The sequence below is a fragment of the Lytechinus pictus genome, chromosome 12, assembly GCF_037042905.1.
Source record: "Lytechinus pictus isolate F3 Inbred chromosome 12, Lp3.0, whole genome shotgun sequence".
Classification (NCBI taxonomy): domain Eukaryota; kingdom Metazoa; phylum Echinodermata; class Echinoidea; order Temnopleuroida; family Toxopneustidae; genus Lytechinus; species Lytechinus pictus.
Genome location: NC_087256.1, coordinates 28865537 through 28892903, shown reverse-complemented (window position 1 = coordinate 28892903; position 27367 = coordinate 28865537). Strand labels below are relative to the sequence as shown.

General features: G+C 34.7%; 1 protein-coding gene across 1 annotated transcript in view; it reads right to left on the bottom strand.

Moving 5' to 3' along the window:
- Positions 1-25823, bottom strand: part of LOC129272701 (dynein axonemal assembly factor 9-like) — an 84304-nt gene extending 58481 nt beyond the window's left edge. The window contains exons 1-7 of the mRNA XM_064107250.1: positions 25665-25823; positions 24144-24245; positions 22803-22880; positions 13767-13795; positions 3648-3772; positions 3016-3112; positions 17-95 (exon numbers count right to left, since the gene is read on the bottom strand). Of these exons, the coding sequence (XP_063963320.1) occupies positions 17-95; positions 3016-3112; positions 3648-3772; positions 13767-13795; positions 22803-22880; positions 24144-24245; positions 25665-25732 (578 nt within the window). The 5' untranslated portion in view covers positions 25733-25823. The remainder of the gene's footprint in view (positions 1-16; positions 96-3015; positions 3113-3647; positions 3773-13766; positions 13796-22802; positions 22881-24143; positions 24246-25664) is intronic.
- Between the last annotated feature and the right edge of the window lie 1544 nt (positions 25824-27367).

Here is a 27367-nt window from a genome sequence, read left to right as displayed (position 1 = left end):
TGGCTAATCTTCTTACGTTGCGTATCCTTCTAATCCGTATGCTTGTACAATAGGCCATTTCTCCACAAACATCGGGTTGAAGGGCTGACAGTGACCTGAAAAGTACAAGAGAATCAATTGGCAGTGTAAGGCCACTAAGTAGCTCCATTCCCCTTCAAAGTGAACCCATATATCGTTTCACTTAACGTTTCAATGCCTAGAAATGAGCTCATACATCGTTTGACTTTAGCGTTTCAATGCCTGGGAGAGGTAATATAGTGCCGAGGGCAATCATAATATTTCCACAACATATTAGCTGGGGTTTTCCCTGATGGCTTGTCAAAAAAATTTCCAAGGTACATGTTCATGTATGAAAAACAAGAATGTATGATGAAAGTTCTGAGACATGTTTTTTTAATACTTTTGCTGGGTTTAAGTAATATATATTTATGATAAATAGGAAATTTTTAGTTTTATAGTCAATAAAAAACCTTGATGTTGCAAACACGACCACAAATTTCTGGTGAATTTATTTTTTTTAATGTGTAAAAGTGGAAATTACGATGTATACGGATATGGAAAGATTTTGAAAAGAAATTTCCTTCCAGTTTGTCCTAACAAGTTGTACGTAGTAAAATAATACATGGCCTAATTACTGAAACGAACCTTTGGTCATGAGTCTGTAAATTACAATTTATGGTGGCTATATATACCCCCATGTTTTTTTTTACCTACACACATGAAGTTTATATGGAAACAAAGCCTCGTTCCAGTGCCAATACCCTGGCAGACCATTATTAGTCAAACTGCCATAATAAGTGATATTCCAGAGGTCCTCTGTGACCTATTAATCGTCCCTTGTTGAGAACTCAAACAGTTCCAATTCAAATCCAACATCAATTAAACTTTCCAAGATATGCCTCTAACATTTGTCTTTTATTTTCAAGAGACCAATAAAGAATCTTGAGAAAATGAATTCTTAGAAAATCACTATATAGGGAAAAAAAGCATATTCGTAGTTATTTGATGAAGTTTTATATCTATGAAACATTCAATAAAGTTTTCAAGCAAATTACGATGTATTCATTTTTAGCAGGTAAAAATAAAATTTACACATTTTACTATTTGTTAGGGGCATATTTCTTTTCATATTTCTGGTAATCAAATAAAAACAAGAATTTTACATTGAGCTGGAATGTTAATTTTATCAAATGGACCTTTCCTTTTCAAAAGCCGAGATCCAATGAATCATTAATGATGTAATGAGAACCATTTATTAATAATGAATTTAATTTGATTTGGGTGAAAAACAGGAAACGCATGTAATTCATGCATTTTTGTTCAGGACTATCCATGTAAAAACTGTTCAAAACATTCACGCTCACATGTTGTTCTCTATACTGGTATTAGAGTATGAAATGCTCAGGGCTACCTCTGATTTTGCATAATTTCATACACCTCCTCATGTTATTTACCCATATTTCAAAAAGAACATATCCTTATTTCAAACTTATTGGTATTGGTGGTTATTTTTTACCTGATTGCTAAGAAAGCATAAATGCTTGTAAGCAAGCAACCAGAGGACCGACAGCTTAAGGTCCTCTCCGAAGGACCTGGTACTGAGGATTAATGCCTTACCAAAGGGCACTAGCGCACCAAGTGGGAATCGAACCCGGGTCACCGGAATACGAGTCCTCCGCTCTACCGACTGAACTAACGCGCCTCCACGCGTTATAGGTAGACAATGTTCAACAATTAATAAACAAATATGATTGGTGACCGATGCGATATCTAAAAGTCATCATAAAGCTGAAATATATGATTAATTTACCAAAATGATTGATGATAGAAGTCGCAATAAAGTTGTAACATAAAATGTTTCCACGCAGGTAATGCCCAGGGGTCTGTAACACAAGGGTTAGCGATTACCGTTGCATGCGCATTTTGCTCAGTAGAAGCGACTGGGAACCAATCAGAATTGTTCTTCCAAATTAGCGATTAAAGGACAAGTCCACCCCAACAAAAAGTTGATTTGAAAAAAAGGAAAAAAATCCAACAAGCAAAACACTGAAAATTTCATCAAAATCGGATGTAAAATAAGAAAGTTATGACATTTTAAAGTTTCGCTTAATTTCACAAAATATGCACATCCTGGTCGGTATGCAAATTGGCAGACTGATGACGTCACCCACTCACTATTTCTTTTGTATTTTATTATATGAAATATTCTAATTTTCTCCTCCTTGTCAAGTGAAACAAAGTTTTATTTCTCCCTGAACATGCGGAATTACCATTATTTTAACAGTTTATGGTTAAGTTAAGTTGGTCCTTATTGTCAAATCTGTAAAAATTGAAATATTGTATTATTCAAACAATAAAAAACAAAAGAAATAGTGAGTGATGGACATCATCGACTCTCTCATTTGCATATCGCTGAGTTGTGCATTTAACTGTTTTGTGAAAAAAATAAGCGAAACCTACAAATGTCATAACTTTCTTATTTTACATCCGATTTCGATGAAATTTGCAGCGCTGTGTTTGTTTGATTTTTCTCTATCGATTCAAATCAACAATTTCCTGAGGTGGACTTGACCTTTAATCGCTAACCTTTGTTTTACTAGGCCCAGGTGATCAAAATCTGGTGCTACATATATCACAGAATGAAGAATATGGAAAGGAAATGCAAAAATAGTGAGCACTTTTGGCTAATAAATACGAACGCTAAAATAGATTTCCTTCTATGCAGTATGCTACGACTGTATATGAGCTCAAATTTAAGGTGGTTTTATTTCTGCTAATTTCATATAAAGTAAAAAATCGCTAAAAAATTCCACTTCATTATGCCATTGCTACATAGTTATGAAAACTAAATCAAATTTATAAGTACAAAAAACACTCATGAATATGATGACTCAATACAAAATTATGAAAATGTCTGCATGGTGAAATATTGGCTTACAGTGGCAAAGTATATCAAAATCATTTCTTTTGGATTGTACAGAGAAAGAGAAAGAAAATTTGTTGGTCTTTGTTTACCTTTAGCAAAGTAAGGAACACCGACAAGAGCACAACCTCTGACCATATCCAAGAAACTAACGATCTTGAATTCCTCGGCGGCTTCCTCCTCATCATACTGTAAACAGAAAAGATTTATTAGGATTTGTTATGCATGTGAATCAAAATAAATTACAGAAAAGAATTAAAAAAAGCTTATAGAAATACACATGCTTGGAGGTAGTATTGATAATATGCCATATCAGATTTCAAAAGGAAGCTATATGAACATTGGAAAAAAAACAGACTGAAACTACTGTAGATCCTGATTTAGTCATTCTTTAAAAGTGCCTCCTCCACTCCCAAATAACATGCCTACACATATATTACACACCTACATGTAACTTCTAAATTCTTACATTAATACTTTTTTGTCCTTTGACCTCTCTTATTGTGACCCCCATATCTAATCAACCCATCATGCAAAAATTGAAAATGAAATAGAAAAACTCTGAAAATACAAAAGTGCATGTATGGGCCAAATTAAAAGTGTTTCCCTATAATGGTACGTGTAGGTCAGCTGTCATGGAAAGAGATATTTTCGGATATTGACCACTGTGACATCTTTTCACCCCAAGCTCCCCCCCCCCCCAAAAAAAAAAGTCAAGACTTACCTCAGATTCTGTCATAAGATGAAACCGTAAGTCAGGCCAATGGGCTACATAAGGCAGGATGTAATAGTAGTTGGTTGGATTGCAGTAAATGTGGACACTGTTCTTCTTGATCAAAAACATCAGATCTATAAACAAAATGAAGGGAGGAAAATAACCAGACAATTAAATAAATAAATATGATCATAATATGAAGCTGTATCAAGGAAGCATTAATTGTAGCTGCACATACGTGTATCACCAACAGTTCCACCTAGTGTCAAAAGAGACCAAAATTGATATTTCACAAGCAAATCTTGACTTAAGCGAGAGCAGTTCTTAAATAATCCCTCAGGGAAAATTACTACATACAATATTTAAACTAGAATGTTAATAATCTCACAAAATTTCATCAAAATCGGATAGAAAATAAGAAAGTTATGACATTTTAAAGTTTCGCTTAATTTCACAAAACAATTATATGCACATCCTGGCTGGTATGCATATGAGGGGACTATGACGTCATCCACTCACTATTTCTTTTGTATTTTATTATATGAAATATGAAATATTCTCCTAATTGTCAAGTGCTATGATTAATTCCTCCCTGAACGTGTGGAATTAGCATTGTTTAATACTATATGGTTCAGTCAAGTTGGTCCTTATTGTCAAATCTTTAAAAATGAAATATTGTATGATTCAAACAATAAAAAACAAAAGAAATAGTGAGTGATGGACATCATCGACTGACTCACCTAGTTGTGCATATCACTGTTTTTTGAAAAATAAGCGAAACTTTAAAATGTCATAACTTTCTTATTTTACATCCGATTTTGATGAAATTTTCAGTGTTATTCTTGTTGGATTTTTCTCTTTTTATTCAAATCAACTTTTTGTTGGGGTGGACTTGTCCTTTAAACAATCACACTCGATTCCTTTAATCAAGAATTAAAATCTATTGAATATCTTTGGACAGTTCATTAAAATGTTGACAATACCTATGCACATGTTGGTATCTCTGATCTCAGCTAGATACAGGTACATAGCATCAAAATGCATGACTTGCTTTTATTTTTCAATTAAGAACATTGTGTGTGTCATATGTTGTGAAATCAATTGCAACTGTTCTCCAATGAAGAGAAATGCATCACAATATATGTGAGCAATGCAGGAATGCTCCTCAGGGAATGGAGAATGCGCCCCGTTTGCTGATGAGCCTATACCCAATGAATGGGGGCGATTATCTATACACATTTTTATTTATCAAAATTAATTGCACGGTGCATATTTTGCTCATTACCCAAGCACATGCAGGTAAGAAACATACAGGTCAAAATTAATTAATTTCAATGCAACATGTACATACCATGTAAATGCAGGGGCAGATCCAGGATTTTCCAAAAGGGGGAGCACATTTTTGAAAATTTGACAAGCAAAAAAAAAAAAAAGATCCTCACTTGTGTATTAATGACATATTCCCATTCCCATTCCCATTAAAAATATATGCTGTGACTTTCAAATGGGGGGGGGGCACACTTGTGCAAAAACTGCTTATTTTAATTACAAATTTTGAATTTGGCTCTCAAAGGGGTGGATGTGCTGGATGTGCCCCCCTCCCCCTTGGATCCATCACTGCGTAAAATGTACTCTCGAGGAAAACATAATAAAATCTTCTATCAGAGAGTTTGTTCAGCAGACACTTTCTTTCAAATCAAGTGTAAATTGCCAGGGGCATAAATAAGCAAACTACAAGAAATTCTGAATTCCTTGAACAAAAGATTGCATTGAAAACATACTGTACATGAAATATCATTTTATAAGTGCACTCAACTCTAATTTCTACAAAAATTTGAGACATTATATTCAAGAGTTTAGCACCTAACGCACTCTGTAGAGTGGAAATAAGCACTTTGTGTTAACATTGTATTTTTTATTTTCACTCTCATTTCATAACCATGTGGAAATGGAATTGTTCGACAAAGAAAAATTAATGAATTATTTGTCATACTATCCAAAGCAATCAACAAAGTTTAATCAACCCTAGACGAGAGTAATTTTTTCAATAAATCCTCTTTCAAGTACACTTCATTCGAAAAGCATGCCAAGTCAATCAAACAGTCAATGCTTTCAGCTAAGTATTAATTTATTAGACAAACTTTCGATCTTGTATTAAATCAAAAGGTCTTCCTTTATTTTTGAAAACACGACATAATTTTAGCAGTTCTAGCACAATTTGTGCTGGAACTGCTAAAAATCATATTAAATCATCAACTTCCTCATCTTTCAGATGAAAAAAAAATGTAACTAATAAGAACCAATTCCCAACACATGTACATGTATTGTATTTTATACATTGAGTAAAACATAATGTCTAGGAAGTCATCGATCCTTGAATTTTTACATGCAATGTGCATGCACATGTACAATGTGAGAGTCATAGAGATGATTGATTTCTGCTATTAAGGGCACAATATTGGGTTAATATTATGCTATGATACTGATAACGTGCTTCATCAATCATACTTGACATATTGATTTGAATTGCAGGGAGTATTCCACATGATCTGAAAGCATAGTCAAGAAATTATATTAAATGCTCATTTTGGACACTTTCCCCAAATCAAATGAATGGCACTTCTATGTTGAAAGTAGAGTGTGTTACATCATCAAGTTTAAAATAAGAATAAAAAAATAGAAATAATAGTGTTTATAGTGAAATCATCAGGAGCCTCATTTTCATCAATGATGCAATGTGATGCATTTCAAATGTTTTGAGAAATGAAGCAAACACTTTGAGAATGTTAATATAAACCTATAAATTCGAAATTTGAAATCGATGTAATTTTCACCATTGTACTTTTTGGGCGATTCGACGGTAAGTTGCATTACACTTTAACATGTCGTTTCTAATACTTGGTGCTATCAGATTTAAAGGGGAGGTCTTTCTGTCAGGATTATATTGCAAATTTTATCTTGACATATGAGGCTTTAAAATTAAATAGTACATGTACATACAGAAAGGTACATTATGGACACCACTATGTCCGAAAATTGGTAAGTCGCAATACACAAAAAAGACATGGAAAAAAGTGACTGATTACTTTTTAATAGTTCTTTCAAATCAAAACACTTTTACTAATTTCAGTACCTGCAAAACATGACTTACAATATATAAAAGTTTCAAATAAGACATTTGAATTTGGGAAGCAACTTCGAGTTCCTTTCTTACATGTAGATATAAAAATGATTAAATTTAATTTATTAAGAAGCCCTCTCTTTTTTCCAATTTATTTGAACAGAGCACTCAAACTACAGCATCCAATGTTAGGTAAACATCCTGTGACGCATTCAGGCATGCATTTATCATTGTACCTTTTTCTCAAAATACATAAACATAATGAAATAAATTAAGCATAATTTACTTTAATTTCTGAAATCTACAGTTTTATGATTCAATATAAAGGTCAAATGTATTGATGGCATTTGCTTCAAATTTTCTTCCCAAAATGTTCTTAAAGATCTATGAAAGCTGCTAAAATGATAGCAAGAACTAATGTCTCATGGATTAGAATTTCTACAGTTTACAATCTTATAAATCACACATCAAATAGTCCATAGATCTTTGGTCAACTGACAAAACATTTCCATTAACCAGCCGGTCATCAGAAAATACTAATGACTGGTCGTTAACACTTTCTAATGACTAATCATCATACCCTGGGGGAATTTTAATGTCTAGTCACCTGTCCAGCCTCAATCTTTGATTACGACCTGTATTTTATGGGTAGATGCTTAACATGCTCTAATTCTGATCAGATGATACATATGTAAGTAGATCATCGCCTTACTTTATACAAAAGGGTCTATCCATCATAAAACTCTCAAATAGCATCAATCAATGCCTTGAAACAAATCACTGCTTGAAACAAATATTGAAACCCAGATGAAATAACAGTACTGTATACATCGGAAAATACTAATGACTGGTCGTTAGCACTTTCTAATGACCGGTCATCACACAAGGGAATAATAAAATCAATTGACCACTCTCTATTAGTCCTTTGATTATAATGTAGGCATTTCATAGTTGTGGTTTGTCTTGATCCGGACGTTAGTAGTTATTTGTTTTGGAAAACCCTACACTCACTCACACACTAATACATGTACATTAGTCGGATTCTTTTTCACCCTCTCCTACTAGTAGAATAGTTCGAACTGCAAGATTTTTACCTTATTTTTGCCAAAATATATTTACCATGGCAACCGAATTTCCAACACATATGAAAAATGTGTCGTGCGAATCTTGACACCAACACCAATATGTGTGCCAAATTTCGTGAGAATTGGTTTAAAACTGAGGAAGTACTTTGATGGGCAAGATTTGCAATGGACCGACCACCCAACTGACCAACTGCCCGATCATACACTGATTCCTAACCCCTTCAAACTTTGTTTGGCGGGGGTATAAAAATATAGCCCAACACAAAAAACAAGATTTCATTCAATATTACTACAGAAAACTGAAAACAATGTAAAATAAGGTGAATAACTTCTAAATGTGAACACCTCAGCCCAATACAATGAAGATCACAGTCTGAATCTAAAAAGACTTCTTTATTAAAAAATTCTACATCTAAATTAGATATGAACAGATTATTTGTGATAGTGTTCTTTTTTATATTTACATGTATGATGATGCTAATGATATTATGATGATAATGACAATGATTATGATGACTATGATGGTGATAATTATGATGATGATGATGATGATGATGCTGATGACATGATGAAGATGATGACTATGATGAGGATGGTAAGGATGATGATGAGGATGGTGAATTGGTGATGATGACAACAACAATGATAGTGATAACAATGTTGATGATAATCATGATGATATGACAATAACAATGATTATCGTGATTTTAATGATTATAATGGTAGATGGATATGACCAAGGCTTGAACCCTTGCTATCACATAACAGATCTTACTGTATATAACAAATGTTACCAATATCCATTTCTACAGACAAAATATACATGTAACAAATATTAAAAAAAAAACATGATTAGAAATGATGAATCACGCCTCAGTGTGAACACCTCCGATGGCGGTACTCAAGCACGGCGTAATGATTATCTCAGGTTGTGGCATGTTTCTTTCTCTAATTGTGGATGGGTCCCCGGAGAAATCAGAAGCCAACCCCAAGAGTGCATCAGCCCCTACTATCGCCCCGCAGACCATGAGTTATTTTACAGGTGAAGGACCTCATCCCCACCATCGCTCTGGTTGGCCTGTCCTTCTCCCATTTGGCACCGGCGAAATGACACCATCAACACGGCCAATTTATCTCCCCCGATTTCTGATCGTAATGAGGCATCTTCTCTCTTCTACATCGGCTCCATATTTCAATCTCTACACGCAGTACCCATTTCACATTGAAGAACAAGATTTTGGCGGTCCAAATATCATTTTGGCTGGCCAAAAATCTACCCACCCCTGCAGGACAAAAGACATTTCTGCAGAATCGAACCCCAAAATGTTCAGTCTAGTTGCTTTCTGACATGCAGCCAGGACAAAAACTGACAAGGGATCAGATGATTTTGCCCAAGATATTCATGTCTGCTCAAAAGAGTCATGACAAATCCCAATTCACTGCAATTTAGGCATTAAGTTGTGAAAAGTAGCTCCACAAAAATTTCAAAAAATAGTAATACATTTTTTGCTGCATGCAGATGTTTTCTTAACCCTTTCCACACTGACCAGGGTGCTACATAACTTTTTAAAAGCACTTGCCCAGTCGGGCAAGTAAATTTTTAAATAGTTGAAATATACTTGCCCAAAAATCTATTTCACTTGCCCCAAAAAACCCTTGAAAAAATAGTTTTGCCTCTTTAAAAGAAAGTTTTGCAGTTTTATAAACCATTGACCTTTTCTCTCTTTTGACATGAACTGATCTACCTTGTTATTGCATTTCTTTTTCCAAAGTGATTTTATCTTGCCTGCCATGACCAAAATTAGGGTCAATATCATATCGACCCTAATTTTGGTCATTCTACTGTGAGAATTTTGCTTGCCCAATTCGGGCAAGTAGTTTTGGTCTTTACTTCAAAAGACTTGCCCGACTCTAACTTTTACTTGCCCCAGGCAATCGGGCAAGTGCTTATGTAGCACCCTGCTGATGTTGCAATTTTGCACATTCGTACAATTAAATTCAACAATCGTTTTCTCCCCTACCTTCAAATTAGATAAGCTATTATTAAAGACAATTCTTGGATGACATCTATATAATAATAGTAATAACGATCAATGGTGCAATATAGATATCTTGAACTAAAGAAAATAACATGGAAACAATTTTCATTATTATCCCCCCAAAATTAATTCAGCATACAAAGAGTATAAGAAGTCAGCTATTCCAGGTAACAATGACTGAACCACACCTCTGTTTAATAACTAATAGGCAACATATTTCATCAATAATTCCATATAACACAGACAACAATTAAGCTTTCAAAACTCATCAGAAAAAATGTCAAAATCTTGTGTTTTATACAGAATTCACTTTTAAGGTATTGTTTAACTTTGTGAGCAGCCGATTTAAAAAATTCTCAGACCAAGATGAAACATGTGTACAAGTGCATGTATTAGAACTAATAAACCCTGAAAACAACCATTATTGAGAATGAAAAGCTAAAACTACAAGGCAAACCCCGATTTTGTAAATAGGCGTCTTATAGACGCCTAAATAGTACACATTTATAAGTGTATGGGATGAAATTAAGATGGTGTTTTCGGTCACTTTATATTTCAATTTTTGAAGCACTAAATAATTATTTTCGAACACAATTTTTTCTGGGCTTCATTTTTGTAACATATCACAGACACAGGTGACAAGTGTGACCTTCTAGCTCAGATTTTTTAAAAGTCAAACCAATGTTAACCAATCACTTTAACTTTTACTGAGGATTCTGTTTTTGTTTTTTTAATCAAGATGAAGGAGTTCCTCCAATCCCTCTGGTATCTACAGAGACAGTCCTTGGTTTGACTGACACTTAATGGCTACCCTCCAATCATTTCACGTGTGAAATCACTAGACTGTAATATTAGACATCTATCTACATGATAACATCAAGGATACCAACTATGAAGTGAAATTAGAATTCAGCTTTTTTTTTCATTAAGCTCCCATTTAAAGGAACATAAATGTCACATGATTTGCAATCATCTACCAAGCTTTTGATGTGTGAAACTACGAGAACATACAGGACACATATCAGAGTGATAGATGATGTGATGGGGCCCAATGCATGGAGTTATGAACTGCTTGCAAGTATTAACAACAAATATTTCTGCATCAAAATTCAATCACTTCACATCGTTTTACAATCATGACAACAATTTTGATGGATTTGTATGATCTCCAGCTATCAAACCTTGCCCATGAACAGCCTGCACTTCAAAATGAACGGAAATTAGACTACCCAAATAGTCAAATACGTAGTGTTGCAATACATGTATGTACTGGTTGCAGAAATATGAAAATGTGGAAAGAAACCTGGCGAACTGACCCGGGGGGGGGGGGCACTCAGTATATAATGCACAGTGGGTATGTGCCGCGGAGGGGACCCCCATTTTTACACCCAAATTTCCGTTCCAAGGCATAGCATTTTTGTCTTATTGAGAAAAAAAGAAGAAAGAAATCCGCTCCAAAGCTTCGCATATTTTCCGTAACGCCGTTCCGGCCGTATTGATCTGCTACAATGAGCCGTAATTTTGGTAAAAAGCGGCCACAGAGCACTGTCCGACCATCGCATCTGCGCTAGCGCATCCGGCGCCCGTGCCGCCGGGCTATAGCTGCATGCACCTATGCCCGTTCCATAGGGATGAATACGCAATCACACGCAGGCGACCCATTCCAAGGACCCCCGTTTTCACCAACATTTGTCGTTCCGAAGCCAGTTCCGAGGACCCTCCTTTTTACAATAAGCCCGCTCCAAGGCCCCCGTTTTTGTCTCGCCCGCAGCACATACCCACTACTTTTTTGGTCGAGTTCCCCCCCCCCCCCCCGGGGAACTGACATCATTGATTTTTTATTACAAAGAAATATTTATTTCTATTGCCTTCAAACCATACATGTAGTTCGAATGATGACAAAATGAGGATTATAATTGATAGTAAGTTGATGCAACAGGATCAACTTCAGTTCAGACGAAAACCTATTCAAACCATTATTCATACATCTCCATGTAGCGTAAATCCATCGTCTGAACACTACATCGAGACAAAGGCCCAACTAGCGGTTCACAATAGGTCATTCACTGATGATGCTATCAGGCAGTTATTAGAGGGCAAGTATTAGCCAAGCAAGTTGAGAAATTATTACTCGTACATGTAGCAAGGTTAAGGACGGCAGAGATGGAGATATATACAGTATATCATGTACAAGTACGGTTGAAAGATGATTAAATGGTGTGTGCATTCCATATGGTATTGATGGAGGTGGTTGATTCCAAGGTCTGCTATTGGAATCAATGGAACAGATCAAATGCTATTAGACTGGGCGCTCTTGGAACCCACCCCCACCCTATTTGAACCAATTCAGGCATTAAAGACAAAACATCACTGCCCTGGCTACATGTTTGATTGATTGATTGATTGATTGGTGGGGATTTTTTACCTGATTGCTAAGAAAGCATGAATGCTTGTAAGCAAGCAACCAGAGGACCGACGGCTTAAGGTCCTCTCCGAAGGACCTGGTAATGAGGATTAATGCCTTACCAAAGGGCACTAGCGCACCAACTGTGAATCGCCTCCTGTACCCCCACCCCCCCCCCCCCCACTAATGGAATCCATGGAGAAAAAAAAACATTATCTTGGATCAGTGGCATAATGAGCCAAAAATTTTGAGGGGCTTGATCATGGCATTTCGCATAAAATTAATAAGAAATTTCGAGCGAAGCAAGCAAGCAAAAATTTCGACATTTTTATTACAAAAATCCAAGTTTGTGATAGATTTTGACATAATATTCAGAAAATAATATATTTCACCCTTATCCCTTTCCTTTTCTCTTTTTACTTCTTAGTCGTTTGAAGCATCTGTGTACACCCATGTATTGGATTGCCCCTCCCTGCTGTTTGATGAAGGTATATATAATATATATATAAATGAACTTCACTGTACACCACTACCCTGGTACCCCCCCCCCCTCCCCCGGGGCCCCTCCTTTACAGAAATCAATGGAATATCAATCAAAACCAATAGGTGCTCTTGTATCCCCATCATTTGAACCAAAGGATAGATCTAAGTGCGTTTCAAGCTACAGCCTACATCACTGCACAGTGTACCACCGCCCCCCCCCCCTTAACATCAGAATCAAGACTCAATTTCATTTTTTTGATTCCATATCAAAAATAAAGGATTACAATCAAAGACGTTTTTTAACAAATGACCAAACAAAGTGTTACATTGATAAAGGAACACTTTTTTACAATAATAAACAAAATAGCAAATGATCAAAAACAATCTTGAACCTCCCCATTCCAGTATTTGAAAAAATTGAGAAATAACACACTGTAGCCTCCATCAGTTATCACGGAGCTGGATACCCCACGCCTGTCAATCTAACAACTATTGTTTAAAAAAAAGTTTAAACAGTTTTAACAACTTGTTGTTTAGAGAGACAGGCTTAATCAATGGGTTAATTTTTTTCACCGTGTGGTGGTATATCACAATACATCAGGCCTGCTTTAATACTGAGATCCTTCAACAGTAAAGGAATTTTTCTAATCAGACTGGTGTGAAAGTAGTCTACTCTTATCTTGACAAAAGATGTGTCTCGAATATGGGTGCTAGGAGACAAGTGTCATGTACAGTAGACAATTATCTACTTATATTCTATCAAGGTTTCTTGGATTTCTTGTTTCTCAATTTACTCTTACCAATAAGATTGCTTCACTTCTTGGGTTTTGGTTTCCTTTAATGTACATTGTACATGTATGTCCAAGGTTATATTCAGAAAATTAACCCTGGAAATTCTCAATAAACACAAGACAATGCTTCAAAATTCGATTGGAATCAGTTAAAACTATTTGTACAGTACATGTAAATTGAGACAATATTGGCTGTTAAACTTACCATCAATTGTTTCCTCTGCGAAACCAGAACTAGAAGGCAATTATGGAAAGGATAATTGAAACCATGTTAAAACAATGCTCAATTCTCTGTAAGTATAAACATTGTTCAAAACAAAAAGTGTTTTACCGCAATAGGCACAACCAACAACAGTTCTAAGAAATGGGTAAATTTGGGAATGTTGTGAAACTTTAATGGCCCTTGAGGCTCTCTGATCAATACGTAATTGTTGCAATTTGATGGCACGAGTTCTGGGGTGGGGGAGGGGTGCAAAGGGGGTATGTGCCTGCATATCCCCCCCCCCCTCTTTTCCATTTGGGAAAATGAAATGTCCTCACAGGTGAAGGAAGTTTTCTTTTATACTTCTTGCATTTTTTTATACCACCAACCCCCACCACTGTAGTAAATTCTGCATTCATCCCTTGTTCCTGGAAAACTGGGTATTCCAATGTTCCCAAACTACCCTTAAAGGGATGGTCCGGGCTGAAAGTATTTATAGCTTAATAAATAGAGTAGAATTCACTAAGCAAAATATCGAAAATTTCATAGAAATCGGATAACAAATAACAAAGTTATTGAATTTTAAAGTTTAGAAATATTTTGTGAAAACAGTCGTCATGAATATTCATTAGGTGGGCTGATGATGTCACATCCCCACTTGTACTTTTGTATTTTATTATATGAAATTAGGTTTATTCAAATTTTTTCCTCCAAGAACTAGAAAAATTGGATTGACAATTGATTTTACATTAGATATTTATTGCTGCAACTTTTTTCATTTTAAGGGAGACATATTATTCACACAAGTATGAAATAATGAAAAAATCATGATTTTATGTAATAACATAAGAAAACGGAAAGTGGAGATGTGACATCATCAGCCCACCTATTGAATATTCACGACGACTGTTTTCACAAAATATTGCTAAACTTTTATAAACTTCAATAACTTTATTATTTGTTATCCGATTTTGATGAAATTTTCGGCATTTTGCTCAGAGAAATATACTCTATGTATTAAGATATAAATATTTCCCACACGGACCATCCCTTTAAATTCACTTGAGAAAAAATGAGTTTCAGGGTTACATTGTTACATTTTGTTACATGGTGAGTGAATGATACCCCGATTCCCAGAAATTACGTGCATAGTGAGCAAAACAGTCTTCAAGCAATAGAGAATGTATGTAGTGTGTGCAGAAATTTTTACATCTGGATAACACATCAGGGCTCTGGAAAAAAATTATAAACCTGGCCAACAAAATGATTAATAGGCTTTTATTAATGACCGAATATTGATTGACCATATAAAAAAAATAAACCATTATTTTGATATAACTTCTTTTCTGAATTTATAAAAAAAAAAATTACTTTTTTCATAAGATACTATTAAAGTTGAACCTTGATCATCTATTTAGAAGAACAAAAGTAGAATGCCTTGTCCATCTTTACAAGACACCATAGCAATGGAAAAGTGTGTTGACAGTCAACGGCCTCATGTGTACACATGTATGTATCTCATTGTTCAATACTTTTTCCAATTTATACTGCGTGTATCTATTGCAAATTGATCAAATACTGTACGTTTCGATTACAATTTATCTCTCAAATAAAAGTACCCAAAATATACATATCAGATTTGGCTTCAGGGCATGCAAACACATTCAATTCATTTTAGTTCTTCCATTAATGAAATATGAGGATACATGACAAAGAAGAGCTATTATAGAAATTGAGGAAATACACTTCGCTGTACCGGTACTCAATCTAACATCCATTGTGTATATAAAACATTAGACACAATAACATGCTGTGTATTAATATCACAGTGCATGCTATTAATGGCCGGATACATGTACGCCATTATAATGGGTATAATATACAATTCTAAATTGGACTTTATTCAATTAAATTTTAAATGTATGAAAAAGGCATATATACATTGTACATGTAGATGTAGGTTGGAATAAAATTGCATTCAAACCTTGTCACTACTGGTAAAATGTACTCTCTTTTATTAATCTAATCATGATATCATAATTGACTGGATTGGAAACTCAAACTGACTCTAGAAAAATATCTTTCAAACAGAAAATTAAATTTCACAACTCTTCATCAAGGCAGGATCGAAATCTTTTGACAGACACTTTTTTTACAACAAATTAGAATTCTCAAATCATTAGAACCACCCCCCCCCCAAAAAAAAAGATAAATAAATAAATAAACTTAAAATTAAACTAGAAATTTGACGCGTCCAAAGGACACAGGTGTCCCCGCCTAGCACGATCAGAAATTCATTCAATATGATTGAACTTAATATCGTGCAGAAACCAATATATATGCTACACCTTTGAACCAACTCGCATATATATAATGAGCTGTGACATTTGACCTGCGGACTCCAAATTCAAACTTAGCCTGTATTTTGGTGTCATCTACCTACGCACCCCAATTTTTTTTAATCTGTTGAATATTTCATAAGTTATTATGCGGAAACCAACTTGCATATTTAATGAGCTGTGACCTTTGACCTGCGGACTCCGAATTCGAACTTTGCCTGTATTTTGGTGTCATCTACCTACATACCCAAATTTTTTTTAATCTGTTGAATATTTCATAAGTTATCATGTGGAAACCAAGTGGGGGGACGTACGGACGGACGGACAGGGGCAACACTTAATTAATGCCTCCTCAGGACCTCATCTGCGGGGGCATAAAAATAATGGTAAATTATGATAAATGAATAAATTAAAAAATCAACATACAGGGTTGTTTGATTTAAATCATGTCGATTTAAATCATGATTTAAATCGCGATTTAAATCACTTGATTTTTTTCAAAAAAATCACTGATTTAAATCAACTTTTATGAAAACAAGTGGAATGCCTCTGGCCGTCTCACCTGCATCACGCGATTCAATATAGCAGCAGTGCTGATTTTGAAAACTACTATAACTCGCACAAGATGTTCAGTGATACTTGGTTACTCTTATTTCCACGTTTTATGAACTAGACCAATACACTTATAGAGATATGATGGCAATTCAACAAATACCCCCAACGTGGCCAAAGTTCTTTGACCTTACATGACCTTTGACCTTGATCATGTGACCTGAAACTCGCACAGGATGTTCAGTGATACTTGATTACTATTATGTCCAAGTTTTATGAACTAGACCAACACACTTTCAAATTTATGGCTGTAATTCAACAAATACCCCAATTTGGCCAAAGTTCATTGACCCTAAATGACCTTTGACCTTGATCATGTGACCTGAAACTTGCACAGGATGTTCAGTAATACTTGATTACTATTATGTCCAAGTTTCATGAATCAGATCCATAAACTTTCAAAGTTATGATGGTAATTCAACAGATACCCCCAATTCGGCCAAAGTTCATTGACCCTAAATGACCTTTGACCTTGGTCATGTGATGTGAAACTCATGCAGGATGTTCAGTGATACTTGATTAACCTTATGTATAAGTTTCATGAACTAGGTCCATATATTTTCTAAGTTATGATGACATTTCAAAAACTTAACCTTAGGTTAAGATTTTGATGTTGATTCCCCCAACATGGTCTAAGTTCATTGACCCTAAATGACCTTTGACCTTGGTCATGTGACATGAAACTCAGGCAGGATGTTCAGTAATACTTGATTAACCTTATGGCTAAGTTTCATGAACTAGGTCCATATACTTTCTAAGTTATGCTGTCATTTCAAAAACTTAACCTCAGGTTAAGATTTGGTGTTGACGCCGCCGCCGTCGCCGTCGGAAAAGCGGCGCCTATAGTCTCACTCTGCTATGCAGGTGAGACAAAAACTAGTTTTCTCTATTTTCTCTTCTTCTTAACAGATACTTTCAATGTAATCATTTTCATTTCTGTTCCACATGCTTTAGAGATACTTTTAAAGAATGATACACCCTCATGGAGTCTGATTTAACACCACTGTTTTATTTTCAAATTGTAAAACAAGCAAAACTGATGAAAACAACAAGTTTCTAACGAAGTAATGATAAATAACTCTCTGTATGTGTGTTTTCATCCGCTTCACAATCCCCATCAACTCAAAACCACATAGTTTGCACTTTGCTCTGCATCCAGTTGCAGATTTTGATGGCAGTTTCTCAAAAAAGTACCAAATGGGGTCTGATTTTCTTCCAGACATGATTCATGCATCACAAAAGCTGTAAAACCCTTTGTTTATTAGCTATTACCAGCTGTTAGTTGGGAAGTCCCCCATGTGATAGTTCTAGGAAGTATTCCTAGCTAAAATCCCCTATGTGATAATTCTAGGAAACATTCCCAGCTAGAATTCCCAAGGGCAGTATAGGAACCCTAACAGGCCTTTAATAATGTCAATTTTGTTGGAAATTCTCAAGTTATTTGAGTACTTCATGCATTGGAGTAACACTTCGGATGTTTTGAACTGACTGATATAAAAATTTCAAAAGTTTAAATGTATACATAATACATAACTTTACTTGGGCTTCCATAAAATGTCCCTCTCTATAATGCAAATAAATAAAAAAAAAATTAAAAAATAACCTGTATATAAGTGGATTATTGTGTCAAATAGTACAATACACAATGTTCAAAAGACTACTTGACCACTATTATTGGTGTAAAACAGTTTAAATATAGTTTAAATCTTGTTAAGTGTGACCATTATTTTTCATTGGAAAAAAATCAAATAAATCTGATTTAAATCATAAAAATCCGATTTAAATCATAAAAATCCGATTTTTTTGATTTTTTTTTAAAAATCAAAAAAATCAACAACCCTGTCAACATACACACAAATAATCCTTTGATGATTATTTATCAAATATTAGTCACTTACATACACATGTATCAAGAAAAAAACGAGTACACATCATGTATAAACCTTGTAGATGCACATGTAATAATTGCAGCTTTTATAAACAATAACAATTTAAAGTGCACACAATTCTCTGTCTACAGATAAATTGAGCAACAAGTATTAAACCACAATATATTATACATGTAATTTTCCAAATTTTGTCTAAAGGGCAATTCCGTAAAATAATCAACCTTTATGTACATCGATCCGACCCCCATTTTTCTCAAGTTTTACTTCAGTTCGTGAACTGACCAAGTTATGGTAATTTGAGAGCATTACAGACTGTCATAAGAACCAGAAATCAGAGACAGAAAATTTCATGAAGGTCCCACAAACATGGGGTCTGACGCACATATTTTATGGAATTGCCTGAGATCTTAATATATGATTAAAATATCTCACATACAAATGATCAAAGACCAAGTCTATCCTAAGATGCTTTATTTCAAAAGTGACAAATTTGAGCCAATAAATGAAAACCATGTCTTTCTATTTTAACTCCTGCTTCTTTTAAAGACCATCCTTAATTGAAGACGGACAGTCAACCTGCCCGAAACGTCGAGTCTCTCTACTGCTTCTACTCATCATCTCTACTCGCCGACTCAAGCCAACATCTCCTCATCCATCCTACTACTCGAGCTGTTTTCAACTCATCAATCTCTTCTGGTTTACAGTCCTTTTCAGGACTACATTCAAGAAAGATTACTCTACTCTCAAATTTCCACTTTCTCGCCTATCCATTTCTTTTCTTCTTCTATCCACTGTTTCTATAACACTCCACATGGTGTACCCTAAACCACATCAGCGATCATCCTTAATTGGTTAATTAAATTAATATGATCATTTATAGAACTATAAATTTCTATTTACAAAGATATGAGACAAATGAAGAAAAATAAGTTTTATAGTTCAACAAGGCCAATCTAACCATATTCACGGACAGTTTTATCTTTATTTAGCCTATTAATAGTCAGTGTGAAACTCTCACTTCTGAGTGTCACCTAATTAACAAGTTTCATTTCAGTTTTTGGTTGGTTATAGGGTTTTTCTTATCATTCACAACATTCCCTTCTATGGTCAGTATTCAATTTTTTTTTATTCTTCACCATCAAATATTATTGTTTGGTGAGATTCAGTCACACGAGCAATGCCTTTAGTACATCTCTCCAATTGTGAGCGACCAGTCCAATTTGTTTAAAGGACAAGTCCACCCCAACAAAAAATGATTTGAATAAAAAGAGAAAAATCCAACAAGCATTACACCAAAAATTTCATCAAAATCGGATGTAAAATAAGAAAGTTATGACATTTTAGAATTTCGCTTAATTTCACAAAACAGTTATATGCACATCCTGGTTGGTATGCAAATGAGGAGACTGGTGACGTCATCCACTCACTATTTCTTTTGTATTTCATTATATGAAATATGAAATATTATAATTTTCTCCTCATTGTCAAGTGAAACAGTGATTAATTCCTCCCTGAACATGTGGAATTAGCAATGTTTAATGATTCAGTCAAGTCGGTCCCTATGGTCAAATCTGTAAAAAAATGAAATATTGTATAACTCAAACAATAAAAAACAAAAGAAATAGTGAGTGATGGACATCATCGACTGTCTCATTTGCATGTCACTGATTTTTGCATATCACTGTTTTGTGAAAAATAAGCGTAACTTTAAAAATGCCATAACTTTCTTATTTTACATCCGATTTAGATGAAATTTTCAGTGTTAAGCCAGTTTGATTTTTCTCTATTTATTCAAATCAACTTTTTGCTGGGATGGACTTGACCTCTAATTTTATTATTACATACATATTACTGATGGCCAATGTAATTCTTGGCCAAATAATTTATGTATGTATGTGATTATTAGGCTGAATGGGGCATTTTATAGATTTCAAATTGATTATCTCTCAGTGAACATAAAATACATCACTGTGGCTCAGTCAGGGCCAGGATAACTCAATCAGGTTCGTGCATATCCTGAAATCAAATATTCCGATAGGCAAACAGGCATATATAAATCACTACAAATAACAGTTTGAATGACACAGCGGGTGATTTCAAGTCACTCACTAGTTGTTGAGATGTCAATAATGTGATCTGGATCAGTTTTACAAACTCTGAATAAGTTTTGGAGCTAGGGGAAGCAATCCAAATTTCAACACCAACACCACGGTCAACACCTGACTTGAAATCACCCATTATACAGCTGTAGGTGTATTAACCTATTGACTGGCGTTATTTTTGGTGAGATACCAAATTATATTTCCCTCAGTAGACCCATATTGTCATCATCAAGACTTTGGAGTTGGGACAATTATGAGGCTACCTCAAAAAATAAATGCATGCACGGTAACTCCCTCAAAGCAAGGAGTTTATAGAGATAGAGAATCATCCAACACATTCCCTTTTTTGATGCCGCAAGGATGAAATATAATAGACATGTGCTCCATTGGATTTCTCTTGCAGATTGGACAAAAGACTCTTACCTAACTACAGACTTACTGGCCAGATAGGATATATGCTTTTGTAATGATAATTGCTTTTTGCTGTCTCTGGTCGGATATTATGAGCAGACACATTGCTAATTTTTATAGGGTAAATCAAAAATAAATGTTGCAATATTTATTGAGTTATGATTTGAAATTACATGATTGGCCCCATTTGGCCGCAGCTTTGACACATAACATCACAAATAGATATATTCCCTGAAACTAATCTTTTTTTTTGTAATGTGGAAGTTTGTAAAATGTTAATTAACAAATTGTCAAATTCTGAGGGCTTTTCACATTTTCAACTATTATCATACACTATTTTGCCCAGTTTCAGGATATAATATTAAAGGCTTTGATATATATTTTGTCACAGCTTCGATATCCACATTTTAACATCAAATAAAATTTGAAACATTCACACTTTCTACTTTAACTTTCTACTTCTTACAATCTATAATTAACTACTTTCAACATAAATCACTTTCCAGTTGTCCCATGAAACTGGCAGAATCACTGGTCACCACCAAAGGCTACAGTGCACCTGTGCCGTTATTCTTTTGTATTTCTTAAAGGTCAAGTCCACCACAGGAAAATGTTGATTGGAATAAATAGAGAAAAATCAAACTAGCATAAAGTTGAAAATTTCATCAAAATCGGATGTAAAATAAGAAAGTTATGACATTTTAAAGTTTCGCCTATTTTTCAAAAAACATTGATATGCACAACTCAGTGACATGCAAATGAGTCAGTCGATGATGTCCATCACTCACTATTTCCTTTGTTTTTTATTGTTTGAATTATACAATATTTCATTTTTTATAGATTTGACAATAAGGAGCAACATGACTGAACCATATAGTATTCAACAATGCTAATTCCTTATGTTCAGGGAAGAATTATTGTTGTTTCACTTGACAATGAGGAGAAAATAAGAATATTTCATATTTCATATAATAAAATACAAAATAAATAGTGAGTGGATGATGTCATCAGTCTCCTCATTTGCATACAGACCAGGATGTGCATATAACTGTTTTGTGAAATTAAGCGAAACTTCAAAATGTCATAACTTTCTTATTTTACATCCAATTTTGATGAAATTTTCAGTGTTATGTTTGTTGGAATTTTCTCTTTTTATTCAAATAAACTTTTTGTTGGGGTGGACTTGTCCTTAAATAGAAACCGGAAGCTACATTAATTAAAAATTAGCATTTCAGTGTCACTCCATCACCTTGCTCAAAGCCAGTCAGTATCTGTGCAATGTGAAATCTGAATATATCAAATCAAAGCAATGTGCTAAATGTGATGGTTTCATGGTGCAGTGGTTCAGTCACTTGACTCTTAAACCAAGGGTCGAGGGTTCGAATCCCATCCGGCGCTAATGTCCTCTGGCAAGGCACTTATCCACGTTGTCACTCTCCACCCGGGTGTTAAATGGGTGCCCGGGAGGATGTGAAAGTCAATGTGATAAGATTGACACGTGTGCATCGATAAACGGTTGCCTGGCCAGGATACTCCCCAGGGAGTGAAAGTGGTGCACTTTATGAGTGGAACAGTGATGGATCCTATGACTGGGGTAATAATAATTCCAATGTGAAGCGCTTAGGAACTAACGTATGACCGCTACATAATGTAACTATTATATCAAATAGAGATACATGTACAAACCTTTCAAGTTCTGCCTGTCTGGTGTCAAAGAAACCAAATAGAAGGTAGTTGCTAAGCTCTCTGTTTCCTTCATTGTACCTATTTTATACCAAAAATAAAAAATAACAAGAAATACCATTCCGGAATAACATACACGTATTCAAAAACATTACAGCGATAAAGACGATGAGAGCGACGATGATGATGGCAATAATAATCAATGATGATGAATATTTAATACTAATGATGATATTCAATGATGATGAATATTTAATACTAATGATGATATTCAATGATGATGAATATTTAATACTAATGATGATATTCAATGATGATGAATATTTAATACTAATGATGATATTCAATATTCAATGACGATAAACATGGTGATAATGATGAAGATGATGGTGATGACGACAATGAGTCTATGTATGTATAGAATAATGATTGATGGTGATCATAATTAATGATGATGAAAATGATAAAAGATGACAAAGATAACAATCACAAAGATGTTGATGCTGATGATGATGATGATAATGATGATGATGATGATGACAAAGTTTATGATGATGAAGATGATGGCAATAATGATGATGATGACAATGACTATGGTGCTGATGTTGATGGAATAGCATTCTGATAATGAAAATACAGTTTTATATACTGGCAACTATACAAATGGAACACCTCTGGCAGTCTTGCCTGCATTACGTGATTCAATATAGCATCAGTGCTGACTTTGAAAATGATTACTAGTATAATTACTCACAAAATACACCATTCATATAACAAAATGGCATGTTCATTGACCCTAAATTACATTTGACCTTGATCATGGGACCTAAGATTTGTGCAAGGCAATCAGTGAGACTTGATTACCCTTATGTATCCACATTTCATGAACTACATGTACATGTAGATCCATAAACTTTCAAAGTTATGATGACATTTCAAAAACTTAACCTCAGGTTAAGATTTAGATGTTGATTCCCCCAACATGATTGAAATTTATTGACCCTAAATGACCTTTGACCTTAGTCATGTGACCTGAAACCATGGCAGGATGTTCAGTAATACCTGATTAGCCATATGTCCAAGTTTCATAAACTAGGTCTATATACATGTACATGTACTTTCGATGTTATAATGACATTTTAAAAACTTAACCTTAGGTTTAGATTTCAGTGTTGACGATGCAAAAATTGGAAAAGCAGCGCCTACAGTCTCACTCTACTATGAAGGCGAGACAAAAATGAAGTAAATGATAACCAAGAATAAGATGATGAGGATGATGAAAATGATTACTTTGATCACAACAATGATGACAACAGTATTTGATAGTGTTGTATGCCTGCCTACCTGCTATCAATTCCTAAGATACAAAGGATAGCATCTGGTTTGCTCGAGTCTACCTCTCCTGGATTTCTCAACAAGGATTGGACATGACGGAGCCTGGCACAGCTGAAAAAGTAAGAGAAAAACAATCGTTATTTGGAATATAGAATGTATAACCCAGCAGCCATCCAAAGTCCCTATCTACCCAAATCTGGCTAGGTTGATAACCCACAATGCAACATTCTGAGCAGTGTAGTCTTGTAATTTATACCCATTGGAAAGATATTAAACAAAATATTTCTCTACCCAATGCATTGATACAGTACCATAATAATAATAATATATGTGATTTGTAATGCGCTAAATCCACTCGGTAGAGTGCCCAAGGCGCAGTGAAAGAAAGAAAGAAAGAGAAAAAGTACAAATATAATAGTTATAGATTCAGGAACAATTAAGAGTAGGAAGCATTGAATAGATGAGTCTTAAGGTAACGTTTAAATGTGTCAATGGAAGTGCATTCACGGATTGCCAGGGGAAGATCATTCCAAAGAACAGGGCCAGCGTGAGCAAAAGCCAGAACCCTCTATAATAATTATGTTACCAGGTACATGTACGTACACAAGTACTTTCCCTCTGACACTTTTCTCTATAAAATTGTAGGGTTATTTTATTCTCCTGAGGTTCAAAGCCTTTGGTTTCTTGGCTACTGGCATCTTGGTCGCCTTCTTGGGTGTCGACTTCTTGGCATATTATCGATAGTTGTCTCAAAAGGTATATTTTAAGACTACTTATTTACAACACACAGTCCACTCCCCCTGTCACATGTACTATTTTGCAACTTTTTTTGCTTTTCCGAACTGTAAGAGCCAAGAGATTAAAAGGGGGGGGGGGGTTGTTGCGACGTGCGTTCCTGTTACTTCACTATCGGCAACAATCAGCAGTCTTCAACCTTCAATTTTGAAGAAAAAAAAAGCTTAATTCTTTTACCCAAATCTTTGTATGACTTGAGACTTGAGTGTCCAGAAATTTTTCTTCTCAATATGAAAAAAAATCTAGGGCCTACTCCTGAAATTGCTACATTTTTTATTTAAGTAACAACAACATGAATATGCACTTCCAGGAATGGCAGAGTAATGATGGGTAAACCGATTAGACACATCCAATACATTTACTACACAACCATATTGCGCAAGTGCACACACATTCCAAAAAAGGCAAAAGCAAAACATCGGCATCGCACACATGCGGGATCGCACTTCTTTTTTTCGGAATTTCGCAGCTCATGAATATTCATGATTATTGCCTAGAAGGATCATTTCACTATTTGCATATTCATCAGATCTCGATCTACACAGAAAGACTCTTTTGAACTGCCTAGTTAAACATAGATCTAATTCATTTAATTCCAGGCATAGGCCTATTTCAATTGCACAGAAGACAAGTTCAAGTTTACAAACAGAAAAATACACAAGTGGGACTGAGCTCAGTCTGCGACTTGTTGAAAATAAATATTATATTATCGTCGTAAATAGAGGATTAACATACCTAACAAATGGTGAAAAGGTGACATGCTTGATGTTCCTTCGAGCTGAAGATGGTCTTTTCGGCGGCATTTTGTTCCTTAGATGGCAATTTTCAATTCTCGATCGTCTTAGAAACAGACAACAATTTCTTCCGCCATCTTTGAATTTAGGATCGTTTAACGGTATCGCAATATCGCGATCAGCTAGCTGTGCCAAAATCTGTGTCCCAAACAAATTAAAAATAATTAAAAAAAATTCATGATAAATTTTGTCCATTATGTCTTTTTCACTTATATTATGTTATTCGAAAATAATGGTACTGTATACTTGTATTGAATAAATATGATAAAGACAACTCAAGAATCCTTCTTTCTTAATTTCTTTCTTTCATTCTTTCTTTCTTTCCTTCTTTCTTTGTTTTTTATTTATATATTTATTTATCATCATCATCATATGATCATTTATTGTTATTGTTATTATTATCATTATTATTATTATTATTATTATTCTCATCATCATCATCATCATCATCATTGTTATTATTATTATTTGTTTAGGGGAGTCAGTGGCGTAGCGAATCCAAAAATTTTAGACGTCAGATGGCGTAAAACGCAAAATTTATCCCCCCCCCAAAAAAAAAAAAAAAGAAGCTATGTCATTTCGATTGATATATTCATTGTAAATATTGTTTTTATTGATTTTTTTATCTCAGGGCCCTTAAGAACAGCATTTTTTATAACATTTTTTTATAAATGATGAGGCCACCCTGATTAAATAAAACTGAAATGATAAATTTCTTGGTTGTGAAATTTTAGGGGCCGGGGGTCCACGATCCCCAAGCCCCACACGTGTACGCCAGTTTCGGAAAGGGGAGGGAGTAGTGCCTAAGACTGAAGTTTTGAATATATGTTAGCCTATTTTTTACAACAATCATAGGCCTAAGGACTAGATTAATAATGCAAACGCGAAGCGCGAGCTGAAATTTATTGATAAATTGACCTAGAGATGGCAATTTTTTTTAACTTTTGTCGGTTTTCATGGTTATCTCCCATTTATATACTCTTTTCAATTCGCATTTCTTGTGGTTGCAGATCTCCACTTATTTTACATCATAAACTCGGATAAAGAATATGCTCACAAAAATGAAGTGACATTCAAACTTTTGGTAAAATAAACGGAGCACGCACTTGGTTGAGGGGACTGATGTGTAAATATTAAAAAGATAATGTCACGAACATGTTATTCTATTTCTCCACCCATCTTCTAACAATTTCTGAAAGAGTTATTTCCATTCAATTACAATAAACATAAGTGAATTCCGAGAGGAAAAAAAATTATGGCCGTTATGTGCATGTATACACGACAATCAATACTACCACCATCATCATGATCATATTGTACTTCCTAATAATCATCATTATTTATCATAAATATTATGATGTTCGACCATAAATTATTGTGGGATGATATGCCGCCCTCCTGAATAATTGGGGATATATCCCCCATCCCCGAGATCAACACCCGGGGGACGTGGGATATTTCATTTTTTATGTTAATGGCGTGGAGATAAAAACGTTATGAAATTATTGTGGCAATTTTCCCCCGAAATTTTTACTAGAAAAGAGTCCGTGTGAAAAGGTTAAATATAGGAGGACAACACTTTAATAGTGTATCACGTGATAGGCGTATAATTTTGATAAGATATTAAGTATGTCGATCGAAAAA